This window comes from Lissotriton helveticus, chromosome 7, assembly GCF_964261635.1.
Source record: "Lissotriton helveticus chromosome 7, aLisHel1.1, whole genome shotgun sequence".
NCBI lineage: Eukaryota > Metazoa > Chordata > Amphibia > Caudata > Salamandridae > Lissotriton > Lissotriton helveticus.
Genome location: NC_136068.1, coordinates 553,260,748 through 553,279,121, shown reverse-complemented (window position 1 = coordinate 553,279,121; position 18,374 = coordinate 553,260,748). Strand labels below are relative to the sequence as shown.

Here is an 18,374-nt window from a genome sequence, read left to right as displayed (position 1 = left end):
AACTGACTTAGTGGTATTTTCATCCCTTTCAGGCTGTTTTTGTAGCGACGTTTGATGTTTCTCCCAAAGCCACACTGGGAGACAAACTTTTGGTTACCGCTAACATTACCAGGTAAGCAAGCATTCATTGATATCTTGTATTTTTATAGGTTGATATTAATTTGCTGTATGCTGCAAATATCTGCAAGCTACTGGCAGCTGCATCATAGCCCTGCAGGGAGAAAGTGGGTTACATACAGATTCTGCATGCTCATCAGGTTATGAAAATCACATTATTATTATCATCTCCAATATATTGTATTTACCCTACCTACCAGCCTCTCCCCACTACCCCCCAGTGGACCGTGATGTTCCCCTCATCATTTCTTTCGCAGCCTTGCACCCTTTTTAATCATCCCTTCTCATTCCTACAATTTAGTTCATACCTTCTTTTTTTTTTTTTAAATTATATTTTATTGCAGAGTTATAAACAGTAGGAAAAAGTAAACATACACAACACGAGAGGTACCAGACGTCTATACATGGGAGCCTATAAAGTGCTCACTCTGTGAAAAGACAAAACCAACAGGTCAGTGTGCAGTTTATCTATGATTGAGATATATAATAATAACAGGAGAACAAAGAGAGAAACCTAAAGGGAAAGAGAAGCCCCAAAGGTTCTTGGAAAAATTCCCATCAGCCTGCTCAGTAGCAGAATGTCGTCATATGGGTAGAATGGTTGACAAAGGCAATGTCCATGATGCCCTTCCTTAGGAAGCACCCAAGGCTAGCAACAACTTTGGACCATTGTATTGACCCTCAACCAACATAGACACAGACTGAAAAGGATTGAATTGCAGTGCTCAAAACAATATGTGATAAGGAAAAGAAACAAAGTTCATAATCCAAGTGTTGTTAAAAATACCTACCTTGATGTCATAAAAAAACTTTATTGGGTCTGACCATCAAGGTGGTATAGTTAAAAGCAGAGTGCCAATAGCATGCAAGAAATTGCTATTAATCATGAATTTTAATTGGTCGACATGTTTCAGCCTTGTAAAGGCTTTCTTCAGGACCTATGATGTACTACTGCAATATAGAAAAAAACGTGAATACACTTACTGGGTGAAAGCCTCAATAAGTGTGTCTGTCCTCCAAAAATAAGGAGTCAGCAAACTTCTCCCGAATTGCAGGGAGGAAAAACCTCACCTCACCTGGCACTTGCTCACAGTGAAGGAGGCCACGCACTCTCCGTCGTTACCTCGCTCAAGACTCACAGTCTATATTGCAGTAGTACATCATAGGTCCTGAAGAAAGCCTTTACAAGGCTGAAACATGTCGACCAATTAAAATTCATGATTAATAGCAATTTCTTGCATGCTATTGGCACTCTGCTTTTAACTATACCACCTTGATGGTCAGACCCAATAAAGTTTTTTTATGACATCAAGGTAGGTATTTTTAACAACACTTGGATTATGAACTTTGTTTCTTTTCCTTATCACATATTGTTTTGAGCACTGCAATTCAATCCTTTTCAGTCTGTGTCTATGTTGGTTGAGGGTCAATACAATGGTCCAAAGTTGTTGCTAGCCTTGGGTGCTTCCTAAGGAAGGGCATCATGGACATTGCCTTTGTCAACCATTCTACCCATATGACGACATTCTGCTACTGAGCAGGCTGATGGGAATTTTTCCAAGAACCTTTGGGGCTTCTCTTTCCCTTTAGGTTTCTCTCTTTGTTCTCCTGTTATTATTATATATCTCAATCATAGATAAACTGCACACTGACCTGTTGGTTTTGTCTTTTCACAGAGTGAGCACTTTATAGGCTCCCATGTATAGACGTCTGGTACCTCTCGTGTTGTGTATGACTTAGTTGGGGGACAAGGTACCATTTAGTCTTTAAACATTTCTCCCCTTAGGCCCTCCCCTACCCAGTTTGGTTTGTTGGAAAAAGTAAACAGCCAGTGCACTTGTGGGCCCCCCCCAGCCAATAACAGTTCACAGTTGTACACAGCCTTTTAGCCCGCATCCCGGAGGCCGGGCGGCATAGCAGATCGCTCTAGAGGAGCACAGCACAGTGTACGTCCCATTGGAACCCTGGCATAAGGTCGTCCTACGCATCTGCTTTTACCCCCCCACCCACAACAACACCATTCCCGTCAGCCATCCCCGCAATATCAACACAATAGCCCCCATCGGGACCTACTCTAGGCTATTCGGCCTTCGTGACAGGCCGTCCCATCCACCCAGTCCGCCCGCCGCTCAATACCCCTTGTCCCAGTGGACCCAGGCCTCCCTCAGCAATCCTCCAATGGCTTCCGGCCCCCCCAAACCCCTCTACAACTAACCCCCCAACACCCCCCCCCCTTGGCAACTGCTAAGGTGTGTGTTTCACTCAACCGAACTGGATGGTTCCATTACAGTGCACATTGACATATTACTGTGTACGCCCCGTGGTGTCCATCGGCTTAGTCCTCGCCGTCCCCATCCTCAACCAAAGCATCACGCAGAGCCTGTACCACTAACTCCCATGCACGCGCCGCATCCAGAGCCTTCTCATTCCCTAACTTCACTGCCTGCTTCATCCGGAGCACGCTCTCGCAGTCAGACCATCGCAGCAACTCATTCTTCCATCTACGCAGTGAGGGACCCCCCCTGGCCTTCCAGTGCCACGATATTTCCCTTTGAGCCAATATCAGCCCCAGATCTATGAATTTACTGGTCAACTTGGTGTGCTTAGTATGCGGGAACCAGAGCAATAGACACGTCGCCATGTCGAACTCCACCTCTCTGTCAGTCACTTCATTCAGGAGTACCCCTACCTCTGCCCAATAAGTCCCTAGTCGTGGACACCCCCAAAACAAATGGTCCATGTCCGCCCCAAGGGACGAGCACCGGGGGCAACAGGCATCCAGCACCCGAAAGTGCCGCTGTAATTTCTCTGGAGTTAGGTATGCCCTGTGGAGCACATAAAAATGGACCTGCTGAAAGCGCGCGTTCCTGGTGCCCTTCCACGTGCGTCGCAGGATATGGCCCCACGCCGTGTCCGGTATGGGCCGGCCAACGCTCCCCTCCCATTTAGCCTTGAGCCCATGGAGTGGTTCCAGCCCGTCGTTCAGCATCCTATTATGGAGGCACGTCACAGCTTTAAACGTACCAGCCGCCATCACCACATATTGGCATGCCATAGTCGTCGCCGGTTCCAGGAGCCCCCCTTTCCAGTGCTTCTGCATGGCAGCCACTACAGCCGCGTGTAGGAGGAAGCCCCCCTCAGGCAGTCCGAACTGGTCCCGGAGCACATCGAACGGTGCCAACGCCCCATCGACATACAAGTCACCCACCACCTGCAATCCCGCGTCCTCCCAATCTATCAACGGGGACCAATCCCCTCCGTGCGGCAAAGCCGTCAACATCCCGATCGGAATCTCCGGGGCATAAGGCCGCGACGCCTTCGCTCTCCGGAGGCTCCTCTGCCAGCACAGTCGGAGCGTCCGCTCCTCCATGGTGAGGGCCCGTAAGTCGAGCCGTTGCTGCATAATGATGTACGACAGCACGTGGCGCTGTATCCCCCGTCCCCGGTCCTCTTCCGGCCCCCTGAATACCCTGGCCACGTTCTGCGTAAGGACCTGCAATTGCGCCGCTAATTAATACAGCTCCAGGTCGGGCACGGCCATGCCCCCCTCCAACTTGGGGCGAAGTAGCGTGCTTAAGGCTATCCTGCGACGGCCATGCCCCCACAGAAAGCCAATAAACATCGACCGCAGTTCCCTAAACACCCCCTGGGGAATCCAGACAGGGAGCGTTCGGAAATAATAAAGGAAGCGGGGGAGCGCCACCATCTTCAACAATGCTATCCTGCCCAGTACAGTCAGCGGGAGGGTCGACCAGAAAGACAAGCTGCCCCGCAGGGACCGAACACAACGGCCAATGTTACCCTCTAAAAGGTCATTAGCCGAATGATAAATGCGGACACCCAAATAGGTGATGCAAGAGGGTTCCCACTCCACCCCCAGATCGTCGCTAGGGGCTGGCGATCCCGCTCTCAGCGGAAACACACAGGTCTTCGCCCAGTTGACCTTAAGGCCCGACAGTCGGCCAAACTCAGACAACAGATCCATCGCTCCAACCAGGGCCCCCGAAGTGTCAGCTAGGTACAGGAGCAGGTCATCCGCATAGAGCGATATATAATGCCATCGCCCATCACTCACGATTCCCGCGTAACGGTCGCCGGACCTCGCATGGACCGCCAAGGGTTCCATCGCCAGGGCAAACAACAGAGGGGAGAGAGAGCAGCCCTGTCGTGTACCTCTGCCCACCGGATACGCGGCAGATATCATGCCGCCCAACCGAACTCTCGCCGTCGCCGAGTCATACAAGACCCTCGTCCACCTCCGAAACCCATCTCCCATGCCAAACCGCTCCAGCACTCCATCCAAGAAAGGCCATTCCAAACTATCGAAGGCCTTCTCGATATCCACGGACAGAACCGCCGGCAATCCTTCCTCGCCCAAGATGGCGTCCATTAGTCCCACCAGGCGGCGGATATTCATCGCCGTGCTCCTCGCGGGTATAAACCCGGCCTGATCCCTGTGCACCAGACCCGTCATGTGCGGTGCTAGTCTAGTGGCTAAGATGCGACTCAGGATCTTGTAGTCCACCGTCAGCATGGACAGCGGACGATACGACCTCACGTCCGCGGCATCCCGGCCAGGCTTGAGGAGTGGCACTATCAAGGCCTCCCGCATGGAGGCAGGCAATGTCCCCTTCTCGAAGGCCTCCGTATACACCACCAGCAACCTGGGTGCCAGAGCGTCTACATAGTGCTGGTAAAACTCGATTGGGAATCCATCCACCCCGGGTGTCTTGTTACGGGCCATATGCTTGATAGCCGCTCGAATTTCCGTCAGCGTGACCGGGCTACCCAGGTCCTTCGCGCCATCCTCGTTCAATACCGGAAGCGGCCTCCCCCCCAGGTACTCCGCAATGTCCCAAACCCCCGCTCCCAGCTGACTCCGGTACAATTCCTCATAGTAACCCCTAAAGCGGTCCAATACAGCTACCTGAGAGTACACCATCTCACCCCGCGCGTCAATAATGCTGAGGATCGGGCAACCCCTCAGTTCCGGGCTAGCTAATCTGGCTAAGAGGGTACCCACCTTGTCCCGACCTGCGTGTGCCCTAATAATGTACTGCCTATAATCATAGCATCGCAAACGTTCCGTCTCCGCGGCCACCGTTTCCTTCGCTTCCAATAACTGGGCCTGTAAACCCGGCCTGGTTGGCCTACGGCGCTCCAGGTCCCTCAAAGCGTCTTCCGCTCTTATTAAGTCATTCAGCACAGTCGTTCGAGCATTCGAAAACCTGCCCAGGCACACCCCTCGCACCACCACTTTCATTGCATCCCATTCAGCAGACCTGCTCGTCGCCGTTCCTTCATTCACACCGAAATAACTATCAATGCCCTGCCGGACCGCATCATCGAACACAGAATCCTCTAGCGTCTCCGGGCGAAGCCGCCATGTTGGTATTGCGGAGCGCTCCCTCTGCCACTGTATATGCACCAATAGGGGGTTATGATCGGAAATTGTCCTAGCAAGGTACTCAGCATGGGTAATTAATGGGGCTAGGGAGCTCCCGCAAAGCACCGAATCAATCCTAACATGTAAATCATGCAGTGCGGAATAAAAGGAGTAATCCCTGGTTCCCTTGTGTCCCTCCCTCCAGACATCCAGCAACCCCCATCGTTCCTGCCAGTCCTTCCTGTGTGCTGCCAGCCTGCGTACAGGAGAGTCCACAAGGGGGGGATGGGACCTATCCAGAGCCACATCCGTAATCGAATTGAAGTCCCCCCCTAGAACTATCGGACCCGCCAGGAAAGAGGCCAAGGACCCCGAGAGGCCATCAAAGAATCGGCCTTGGTCAGTGTTCGGTGCATAAACACAACAGAAAACTACATCCCGTCCATACAGTCTCCCCTCCACCGCTACAAACCTGCCCTCCGGGTCTATGACCTGATTCAGCACCTGAAAGGGTATCCCCGCCCTCACCCAAATCAAGACCCCCCTGGCATACGCTGAATAAGTGGTACCAAAAACCTGGCCCCTCCATCTCTTCTGCAAGGCAGCGCACTCTTTCTTGGTGAGGTGAGTCTCCTGGAGCAGAGCTACCTGAACCCCCCTGCATACCAGGTATGCGTGTACTTTGTGACGTTTCACCATAGTCCGCAGCCCCCGGACATTCCACGTTAGGCATTTCAAATTAGGTAATGTCCCCATACCAAGTCCGTACAGTCCGAATTAAGCTCCAGTGGTTCATAACCCCCCCAATGCAGTTGCCCCCCCCCAAACAACCCCAAAACTGAAACATTCCCCAAACCCCACTCCCCAGGACAGAGCACACGAACCCAACGGCCGCCCCCATCCAAACCATGATCTAACTTCTCGCACACTTACCCTGTGGTCTCCACCACAGTCGGCCTTAAGGGCCTAGGGGGGGTGAGTCGCCGCCGACCCCAGCCAGCGGAGCCCGCGTCCCGCCCTTCATCCCCTCCGATACACTCAGCACCCCCATCCGGCAACCCGCCCTCCAGCAACAGGATATCACCCTACCATGAAGTCCTGATCCAGGCCAAAGTCTATCTTAACCACAGCAAATCTCGTCCGAGGTCTGTGGGGTCACTGTCGGCCCCTTCTGGCTCTCCGCCTCCGAAAGTTCCCCTCCGGTTCTGCTACCTTCTCCTCCCGAGTCCGTTTCAGCCCGTTCACTGGTCTGCTGCGACCCCGTAATGGCCGCCGTCGCTGCAAGTGCATCCCTCTTCTCCGCCGCCATTTGAGCCTCCCGCTTCTCCCGCTGGCGCCTGTTGCGGGACCTGATGCGTTGTGACTGCCGCACCCGGGGCCGCTTGGGCTGGTCTCGCCTACTCTGGTGCGTCCCGTCCGTCCCCGCTCTGTACGATTCAAGCCAGTGCCATGCCTCATCCGGAGTGTGGAAAAAGTGTGTGGTGCTATCCATGATAATCCGCAGCTTGGCCGGGTAGAGCAAGGAGTACTGAATGCCTTCCTCCCTGAGCTCCTTCTTCACAGCAAGGAACGATGCCCTGCCCTTCTGGACCGCCTGCGTGTAGTCCGGAAAAATCGTTACCTTGCTGTTCTCCACCCCATAAGGGCCCGACATCCTGGCCCGCTGGATGAGAAGGTCTCGGTCTTTGTAGTGGAGGAGCCGTACCACCATTGGTCGGGGGGGGCGGCCAAGCCCCGGCGGGCGAGCGGGCACCCGGTGAGCCCGCTCCAGAGTGAAAAATGGAGTAAGCCCCTCCGGCGCCACCACAGTGCGGAACCAGTTCTCCATGTAGGCCACCGCATCCTCCCCCTCAATCCGTTCCGGCAGGCCTACGACCCGCACGTTGTTCCGCCTATTGCGGCCTTCGGCATCCTCCACCCTCCGCTCTAGAGTGTCCAGTCGGGCCAAAATGTCTGCGATCCTGTGCTCCGCTGTCACCACCGAGGGCTTCAGGTCCAGTAACAGTTGGTCATGATCCTTGACCCGATCTGCCAGCTTCGTGTGGTCCGCGCGGAGCAGCCCCAGGCCCGTTGCCACCTGGGCAATATCGTTGTGCAATGCCTCCTTGGTGGAGGTGATCGCCTCAAGGATGGCATCCAAACGTCGGTTCAGTCGCTGTTCCTGGTCAAGCTCCGGGGAGGGACTCTCATTCAGCCAGGACGATGTCGCCGAGTCCCCCTCGCGGCTCCCGGGCATCGGCCCTCCGGTCGCCGCCATGTCAGGGTGCTGCGTCACAAGTCCAGCCACCCGTATTACGGGTGCTCCCGTGAGCTCGTGCCGAGTGCCGGGTACCGGGCAATGTAGTGCTACCGCCAATGGACTCAGGAGCAATGACCAGGCGGATGAACCCAATTCCGCCCCCCCCGCTGGATCCGTGGGGGTAGGACGAGTCATGGGACGGTGGTCGACGAGAACCCTCGATCTCCTGGGTGAATCGGGCAGCGTCCCCCGGTCTCCAGGCTTCACGCCGCCAATCTCAGTGCGTCGGGCAGCCGGGCACAAGGTCCCCTCCGCTTGGCGACAGTCGAACTCAGGGCTGAAGTTCGGGACCGTCCGACCTCCACGCCGCCATTTTCTTCACACCCCGATCCACACCTCGGCCGCCCCTTCCTCGATCTTCGCGGGGCCAGCAGTCCCCCAGCGAGTCACCGAGCACGTCCAGCTATCTCCTCAACCTTCAGAGGGCAGGACCGTCATCTCCGGGTCGCCTCGGGTCCCGAAAAACAGGAGAATTAGCGGGAATCCGCGCGGAGCTGCGAGCTCACGCCGCCATCCCGATCGGCGTCCAAGCCACGCCCCTAGTTCATACCTTCTTCTATTTATAAGTCGTCTTGTCAATCCTGTGTCTCGTCAAATGTTATAATTACTTTTCTTCCTTTCATCTGCTCTCCATGCGTTGTCTTTTTACCTCTTCTAACTTCATTTCCTTTCACACAACTACTGCGTCTCTTTTACCCTCCTCTGCTCTTCTTCCCTGCTTCCCTTTCATTTAATTCATTTAAGAACTCTCTCAACTTTTCTTTCCCCTAGTCCTCCTACCTTATTTTCCCGGTCTATGGTCTACACCCTTCATTTTCATCACAACCCTTCTTCCAATTTTCTCCATTTGAAATTTTTCTCTACTTCTCAGCCCCCCCCCCTGCTCTTCCAGACAAGCACATTGAACTGTCCTCTGTTTCTCACCATATTGATTGTGCCTTTCTGCATCCATTCCAGTCCCCTATGCCAATTCCTAAGTGTTCATCTGTCCCTCACATTGCAGAGAGGTTTCAGGGGAATATGTGCCTCTGTGTAGGTCATCTGCACCTCTTAGGTAGTAATGTAAATTAGAGCCTTACTTGGGATGCAGGTCTGGGGTATATGCCACTGCACATGTTGCAATAAAGAAAGTCCACCCCTGAACGCAAGTTTTCCTGACTTTAGAATCCCAGGTCACTGTACTAAAATATTGTGTTTGTTAGATGCACTGGTGTACGGGGGATATATAAAAGACGCTGACGGGGAAAGCCATGTCTGTAACCTGTGCAACAGATTCAGTTGGGGCACCACAAGTTCAGCAGGTCACTGTTCCTACCAAAGGCATGCACCTTTTTGCGAAGATTAAAAATTGAACTTAGGCACTGTAAAATGTAAACAGGGTTTAGGATTCCTGTTTTCCCTCGCTTCCTAACACTGCAGCCCATGAGACGAAGTTTGCAAAGGCTTTGCCTGGGGACGCAAGAGCAGTGTCGGGGTTACAGCTGCTACCTCTGGCGACCTCTAAATGAAGTCCATGTTTGGATGAGAAGTAATCTTAAACTGACCAACCCATGGAAGTCAATTCCTCAAAATGCCAAGTGTAGCCAAGGTGACATCACATGCCCTTTGACCTGGTGACATTACAGGAAGTGACATCAAGTTACCATTGACCTCATGACTTTGAAGGAAGAGACATCCAACAGTGTTTTGACTCAATGCTAATGATGTATTTGACCGTTGGCTACTTACACCAAACAAAGAGGCTGTCAAATCTCTAGTAGACCCTCTATAAAGTAATTTATAAACAAAAATGTTCTATTCAAATCCTATTGAAACACTTCCACATACATTGTCAGGATCAGACAATATCTTTAGATACAGTGTTGAGGAAATGCAGCATAATTTCAGAACCTTTTAAGTATTGTACAACAGTAGAAAATATGTGGGTCAAATGAGTCAATATTAAATAAATGTTCTATAATGGGAAGGTTGATAGGCATACAATAAGTGGCACACATTAATTTTGCTATCTGTTTTATTGTTATTGTTATTGTTAATTTTTATTTGTTAAGCGTGTTATCAGCAGCAGGTCTCTAAGCGCTGTCAGAGGGATCCAACCTTCGCAAGAGGGGGTTAGATTACGTCCCAGGCCTCCGCAAAAAGCACTGTTTTTAATTTATCCCTAAACAGCCAGGACTCCGGAGGCAGGGCCATGCTGGTCATGTTGGACCTGTCGGCGGCATTTGACACCGTCCCCCATGAACGCCTGCTCTCGAGACTTTTCGAGATAGGCCTCAGGGGGACGGTGCTCAGCTGGTTCTCTTCATTTCTAGCCGACCGCCGACAAACGGTCTGGACCACGCCGGAGTCTGCTGTGATGCCGCCACTGGGTGTTGGGGTTCCTCAGGGCTCTATTTTGAGCCCGACCCTCTTTAACATCTTCATGACCCCTTTGGCGGCTCTGGCGGAGTCTTGCGGGGCCCGGATCGTGTCCTACGCAGACGACACTCAGCTCCTCTTCTCCTGTGAGAGGGGAGGAGATTTTAATGGGGAGAGCATCCGGGATTGCCTTGGGGCTGTTTTCAGATGGTTTAATCTGAGTGGCCTCAAGTGCAATCCCGAGAAATCTGAGGTGCTCTTCTTTGGGTGTACGTCTGATCCTGACTGGCATGACTGGTGGCCTATAGACATGTCTCCCCCTGCCGTTCCATCTGCAGTTGCCAAGAATCTGGGTGTCAAGATGGACAAGGGTCTGTCAATGAGAGCCCAGATTCTGGGAGTGACGGGCACCTGCTTCGGTCTCCTGAAGGTATTAAGAAAGTTTCTACCCCTGTTGTCGGAAGAACACCGGAAACTGACTGTGCAGGCTCTGATTGGGTCCAGATTGGACTATGCCAACGTCCTATACCTGGGCCTGCCGGAGTATCTGCTACAGCGCCTTCAGGTGACACAAAACGCGGCGGCGAGAGCCATCTACGGTCTTAATAGGCGAGCTAGGGCGTCATGTCTCTTGCAGGCCCTGCACTGGCTGCCTATTCGCAAGCGTATTATCTTTAAGACGCTGACTCTGACCTATAAGGCCCTACACTCTGGAGGTGCAAAGTACCTCCAAAGGAGAGTGTCCTTTTACCAACCGGCTCGGGCACTTAGATCTGAGTCACAGTTTTTGGCGGTTGTGCCGCGCGTTCAAAAAGCCCGCATTGGGGGTCGCTCCTTTGGTCTGCGTGCCCCCCAGCTGTGGAATGCTCTGCCGCTGACACTTCGTGGTGCCACTAGCTTGCTGGCTTTCAGGAAAGGTCTTAAGACCTGGCTGTTTACTTTATAGGTTTCTTTTTCTGTTCATCACATTTTCTTTCTGCTTTGTTGTCGTGTTGTGTTACTTTCTGTAGGTCTCGCTGTGAAAGCGCCAGGATACTCTTTTTGAGTCGCTGTGCGCTATACAAATAAAGTGTAACATAACATAACATAACATAACATAACAGAAGAAGGGCGTGTTCCTTGTGAATATTCTCCGGCAGGTTGTGGGATGGATGAGGAGAATGCTCTTAGTCTTCCTCCTTTCGAGGACATGTTAAATCGCGGGCAAGCCAGAAGGCTGCCATCAGCGAACGGTAGTGCCCTGCTGGGAGTATATTTGGCAAGACGGTCCTTGATGTAGCTGGGGGCTCGGCCGTAGATGGCCTTATGTGCGATACAGAGGCCTTTGACTTTTGCTCTCTGTCCGACCGGGAGCCAGTGCACATGTTTAATGAGGGATGACACATGTGCTTGCCTAGGTGCCTAGGTTCATATTCACCTGCAACCTGGTCAGAAGGTGACCCGGGAGTTACCGTAGTCACAGCGTGATAGTATCAGAGCAGATACTGACATTCTGAGTGTATTGAATGTGAGTAGAGGGGCGAGCTTACGCAGCTGTATCAGCATGCCTGTGCATGTTCCCACAACAGTCAATACCTGGTGGGTCTTAGTGAGCTTGGCATCAATTTTGATACCCAGGCTTTTTACAGCCATGGCTGGCTCCGGGTATGTGCCCAGCTCTTGTGGCCAAAAGACCTCCTTCCAAGGATTGGAGTCTGAGGTGATGGCCAATACTTCCGCTTTGTCCGGGTTGATTTTAAGGGAATTGGCCGTCATCGAGTTAACAGTAAATTTCAAGATGTTTTGGAATCTTGTGTGGGCTGACGGGAAATAGTCTATCTGAATGATAATTTGAGTGTCATTGGCGTAGTTGTAGATTTTACACTCCATATGGTTCAGTGCCGCTATCAGGGGCTGGAGGTAGGCATTAAAAAGAAGTGGTGATAATGCTGATCCCTGTGGTACCCAGCACAAAAGTAGTCCTGAATCGGACACGTGGTCATTCCGTTGTGTTCTCTGTGAACGGCCTTTGAGGAAAGAGATCAGCCATGCAAGAGACGTGCCCTGGATCCCTAGCTCCAAAATCCGCAACACTAGTTGGTCATGATTGACTGTGTCAAATGCCGCGGATGGGTCCAGTAGGACCATTGCACATATTTTTTTCTTGTCGGCCCTCAATCTGAGTTCGTCTAGTACAGACAGCATCACTAGTTCCATGCTCTGGTGCGCCCTGAACCCTGCCTGGTTAGGTTGTAGGAGATAGTTATTTTCATTGTGGTTGGTCAGGGTTTTTAGCACATGTCGTTTTTCGTACTGGCCCCAGGCTTTTTCAAAAGCAGGATGACACGCGCTTCCTTGAAGTTGGAGGGGACATGTCCTGTAGCAAGGGATTGATAGAGGAGTGAGAGTACCTCGTTTTCTATTCCCGGAAACGCTATCTTGAAGATCCTGGGCGGGCAGGGGTCGTCCGGACTCCCTGATTTCACCCTCCCTATAAGGGGGGACAGAGAGTCGTGCGTAAGAATAGAGAAAGTGGTGAGGGGTTCAGTGAAAGTAAGGGGCGGTGGTGTAGGTGCCAAAGTGCATGGGAACTTAGGGGTGGAGTGGATTTCCGTTAACTTTCATTGCAAAGAAAGACTGGAAGTTAGTACAGTCTTCTGGGCAGAAGGGAGGTTTCTTTTCCTTGGCTTGTCTCAATTCTTTCCGGATTAGAAAGGTCTCTTTTTGTTCATTGTCTGCGGCAGTGATTTTAGCCTCATAGAATTCTGCTTTACGTTCTGCTTTACGTGATAGAATTGCTTTTTTATAAGTTACGAACGCCATACAGTATTCTCGACAGGCGCATGGGTTGTACGCTTTCCGCCAGGCTCTTTCGCTTTGGCGGAGGGTTTGTTTCAGGATTATTAAGGCGTCATTGAACCAGAGGGCCCCCTTACCCTTGTCCATAATTCTGACCCTGCGTGTTGGAGCTACCTTATCAATAGCATTATTTAGCCTTTCTGTCAGGGCCACACTTCCTGCATCAAGATTTCCCTGTGTGGGAGTAGCTGATTCCTGTAATGTAGTGACCAGGTCATCGGCGCAGAGTTTGTTCGAGCTCCGCAGCACTTTCCAGTCTGGGGATGGACTGGCTGTTTGCTTAGAGAGTGGGAGCCGGCCACTAAGTAAGGAGTGGTCAGACCAGGGGCAGGGACTAATAGTTATAGGGCTGCTGAAAGGGCGGGAGGACCAGACCTGGTCCAATGTGTGGCCTTTGTTGTGTTTTGGCCCATGTACTAGTTGTTGGAATTCTATGGCAGTTAGTGCCTCCTCTAACAGTTCAGCCTGGCTTTCTTTGGGTGTTTGGTACCAATGCAGGTTGAAGCCCCCCCATCACCACCACACATTGGTACCCAGAGCGGATGTCGTTGGCTAGCTCTGTGAACAGTTCAATGAACCTAGGTGGCATTTGTGGCGGACGGTAGACTACCAGGATGGCTAGGCAAGCTGTTTGGAAGTGAAACTTGGCCCCTAGAACCTCTGTCCCTTCAATGCTTTAAGCGCAAAGAGCATGTGCTTTTAGTTGTAGGTTATACAGTAGCGCTACTCCACCCCCTCTGGAGCTACCGGGTTGATTGTGGCAGAGTGCTCCATAGTTGGTGGGTAGGGCTGCAACTAGATCTGGGGTTGGAGATTCTTCAAGCCATGTTTCCGTAATGCCTAAGATATCCAAAGTGTTGTCTTGCAGTAGCGAAAAAACCTCAAGATTGTGTTTTTGTAGTGAACGGGTGTTAAGGGTAGCAATCCTGAGTTCCTTGCTCCAGTGTGGCTGTTAAGGGAGGAACTCCTCCCACCCAACACTCAGCCCTATTGTGCAGCAGCTGGCTCTCCTGAAATACTAGATCGTGACACAAAAATGGAAGTGAAGTGCTCCAAAGCGGAAGTGAGGGGGAACTAGGAGTGAGGTGGACTCAATGCAGCGAGCATGTGCAGGTAAAATGTTACAAGTGATCTTTTTTTAAAAAGAGATTCAAACAGTTTTTAAAATCTAAGAGAACCATGTAATGAATGCTCACTCTTGGAAAGTAGGTCACACAGTGCTATTCCATGCAGGTCATGTTCTCCCAGCTACCTTCCATTCTAGTATACACATAGTATATGTAGTTTACCCAGGTTAATAGCCAAGGTGTCTTCCCAGCTTTACAACAAATAATTTCTTCTACAGGTGATAGTGCACATTACCAGTAGAGTACTTGTGTCAATCAATAGTGTGCTTGTTTCCCTTTGACAGTACTGACAATATTTTAGTATGTTAAGAAAAGGTGACCGAGATTGAGTGGGGTGATCTTGGCTTCAGTTTTAGGGGTGGCCCAGCCGGTTGAGAGGCAGATGTTACTCACATGGAAAAAGATATTAGCTGCCACACTGATGCTGCATTAATGAGAAGAGTCTAATGTGTGTCAAGTTGTACTTTGATGGTAGGGAATCAAGAGACTGACAGACATAGTTGCTGCTTGGCTTCCTTCAAAAGGAGAAGGACTCAATGGGTGGTAGTTTTTTGCTTGGGTGAGTTAACAAAGAGGGCAAGAGATCATGTGCCCCTAGATTGAATATTGTCTGCTGCCATGAGTAGCTGTGCCTCAGATATTTATTGGGCATCCTGCTGTAAAGAGACAGACCCAAGGGTAAGTTGATGTTAAACTAGGATGAAATCAAAGAGGTAGTTGAAAGTTCAGCCTATATAGTTACAATATATTTGAATAGGATACAGACAGCTACAAAGAATAGTTGCTGTAGTTATGCTTAGCAGTCTTGAAGAGAAAAAGGACTTGGTGGAGAACAAGTATTGCTTGGCTGAGCGGCGGTTGCTGTCTTCACGTCACTGCATGCAATACTGACTTCTGCAATCACTGGCTGCTGTGGTCATTCAGCATACCATTCAAGGTTAAAAGAGACTGACTGGATAGCATCCACTTATAGGCACTGTGACAAACAGGAATTGCATTCATCTTGCTTAATAACTCTCACCCAGACACCTGGAGATTACTCAATTCAAAGTGGGCACTATAAAAAAGGCATATGTTGCATGAAATAAAAATAATGAAACCTTACTCCTGGAAACTACTGTTAGATAATGCAAGGTGACTGAAAACATAGGAATTGTATTTGTATTTATATAGCTCTTATTACCTCACACCTGGTGTTAAAGTGTTTTTCAGTGAGTAGCATGCTACTCCAAAACCCAAAGTGGATTAGTATAGGGAAACATAATTTGTTAACTCAAGTGGTAGACATGTAAGTCTGTTGGTTGGACTAAATAGGATAAAGGAGGGATGGGGGAGAAAAGAGTCTAGAAAGTGTTATTTGTGGGATAACTAGTAAAATGCGATTTGGAATGAGTCAAAGGGGGATAGAGGAGGAAAGAGTCTAGAAAAGGTTTTTAGGGAGATCATAGTAATACAATGAGGTATGCTATAGGTCACAGACTGGAGGTAGAGGATAAATTGAAAGAGGTATAGGATTTATATTTATTTTACGGAGTTTTATATTGCGCAAACTTGACCCGAAGGTATAGGCTATCAGAGCGCTTTACATAGCACCAGTTGCGTTACATGAGGACACATTCATTTTTTTTGTTAGGCACGGGGAGATTAAGGGGCATATTATCAAGCAGGGCGTTAAAAATTATCGCCGTTTTAGCGGCAGAAAATCAGCCGCTGGTGAAAGGGACCGTGGGGCAGGGGAATCTCACTACTGAACGGCGCAGCAGTGTCTACAACTAGCAAAGGTGACAATACCTCCGGGGCACACTGAAGTGCCTAAAATCACAGCGGATTTTAAAAGAGCCACTGGGAACTTGCATAATTTCATGGCAACTATGGAACCCACTGTAGGTATTTAGAGGCAACACCACAGATCCCATAACTCACTGCGAGGCATCACACGTTACTAAACGCAAACACCTGAGGCTGTGTAACAAAAGAGGTCTCATAACATCGCAGTTGCAAAGAGCCCAAGAGGAAGGTGCGAGTGACACTGAAACGCGTAGGTGGAAAACGGCAAGCATGTAAAATGACGGATGGTTTTATCACCTTGCAATATGACAATAAAGGATCGTACCTTACTGCTGTCGAGTGCTCCTCTGCTGCAAGAGCCATTGGAAATAACAAAAAAAATATATATATATATATCCAGCAAACGTGTCCCCAGACAATCCACACTTAGATCGAAAAAGGGTACGTACTCCAGTTATATGCAAATTCACTTTATTAAATTTTTCCACTCCAGCTCGCTATGATGCATTTTGTTAACCGCCGTGACCTTGATCACATCACATTTGATGAAGGTGATGGTGGCGGTGACCGAAATGCTTCATGAGGAGCTGGAGCGGAAAAATGAAATAAACTGATTTTGCACATAATTGGAGTCCGTACCCTTTTTCAATCTAAGTGTGGATTGTCTGGGGACCCGTTTGTTGGATGATTTTAGCAGAAGCAGGCTGCTTTCGGATTATGGACCCCCTCTCTCTTTGTAGTCGAGCAGTATACAGCCTACAGTTATCATTTTAAACTGGGAAGGAGACAACCGTGGTTACCCCCTGCATGCCATATATATATATCCAACACAAGGACCTGACTGCATGCAATTTCCTCAGCATTTCAACAGGAACGGACCACCGCAGGAAGGTTGGTATCTTCAGTGCTTTATTTTTCCAATATCACAACATGATGCGTTTCGACCGGGTCGCCCCGGTCTTGATCACACGACATGTTTGAGACCAATCGTGATTTAAGTACACTTGCCACAACAATCCCCTCCCCTTGTATAGCATGGAGGTAGACGACAGACTTCTAATCATGTAACATATGTTAAAAGAGATTCCAAAAGAGATTCCAATACGCAATGATACAATTTCTTCCACATAAAAAACTTTTCCCACAGGTAATTGTTTTCATATATATGCATGCCTTTGTAAATGTTAGCATATAGGACTCTTCTCATTTTATCAAAATATTCAATGCATAATAGTGCAAATCAGCAATACTGGGCAAGTGCCCTAATACTCTTTGGCTTTTAATCTAAAGCCAACACTCAAACCCTCAAATGTATTTATTAGTCTGTCGATATGTTAAAGTGCAAAGTGCATTTTTCTCAGTCCTAGTATCGGACTAAAGTGCATATTTCAACTCAAAGTGCAAATAAATATCAGTAAACTATTAAAATCATAGTAAACACGATAATATTTAAAAATGTAGCAGAAAGAGCGGATTCTGATAAAACAACATAATTATAAAGTGCTTTTATGCAAACTTATTTCAATGCCCAACAGCAATATTTAAATCCCGCAAATCGTGAAGATGTTAAAAATATCTGCATGGAAAGTGCAAATCGTTTATACATAAATATGTGCACATTGACGCTACATCAGGTACCCAATCATATTGACATACACTATCTACAAACCAAAATCAAAATATAAACATATATATTCATTTAAAAAGTGGAAAAACAACTACCATCGGACTCCAATACCTCAGAGACACCGAATAAAAACCAGTAAAACCAGAAATCTAGTAATACCAGTAAAATCCTATAAAAGTAAGGCTAAAATCCAATAAATAATCAATTTCACACAAATAAATATATATATATATATATATCCAAAAATATTTAAATACATTTTAATTTCAGTTCAAGTTCAAGTTCAATTAAGCTTTCAGCTGGAAGCCATAAAAGCAGAAACAGTAAACATTTATCAAAAGCAGCAATACAACATACTCAAAACGATACATAAGCGGTTGTAAATACAATCATTAGGGCGACTGCACAAAGCTGTACAATGCTACAAAAATACTAAATCTTTGGGCAAAGCAGAAGCTAAAGATCTACATAGAAACAGGCAAATATACACATGTTAAAATATTAAAAGCTTTTCAATAAATAGGTTAAAAAAACATTAGAAAAGTTATAAAAATTGATAAAAATAGCTAAATAGTAGTTACAGATTTACATTAAAAAAAAAGGAAGCAGATTTTATTCCTATGTAGGGGTAGCAGCATAAACATGTTGTTTTAACTCTTAAATGGTTGCAGAGCTCTGGATCTTAATGATTGCTCTACGCATATGCCACATCGCTAGCAAAACTTTTGCACTTACAAGGACAAACAATTGGCTAGTATCATATTTCAGTAGCTTGTAAACCTCAGTATAATCTCTTGTTCACATATTTTTACAAATCTGGAGTACCCATTTGGT

At 48.7% G+C, this 18,374-nt stretch overlaps 1 protein-coding gene across 1 annotated transcript in view; it reads left to right on the top strand.

The window, feature by feature from the left end:
- The window catches only part of LOC144768737 (integrin alpha-M-like), a 364,452-nt gene that overhangs the window by 287,730 nt on the left and 58,348 nt on the right, over positions 1-18,374 (top strand). The window contains exon 22 of the mRNA XM_078652620.1: positions 33-112. Within this exon, the coding sequence (XP_078508746.1) occupies positions 33-112 (80 nt within the window). The remainder of the gene's footprint in view (positions 1-32; positions 113-18,374) is intronic.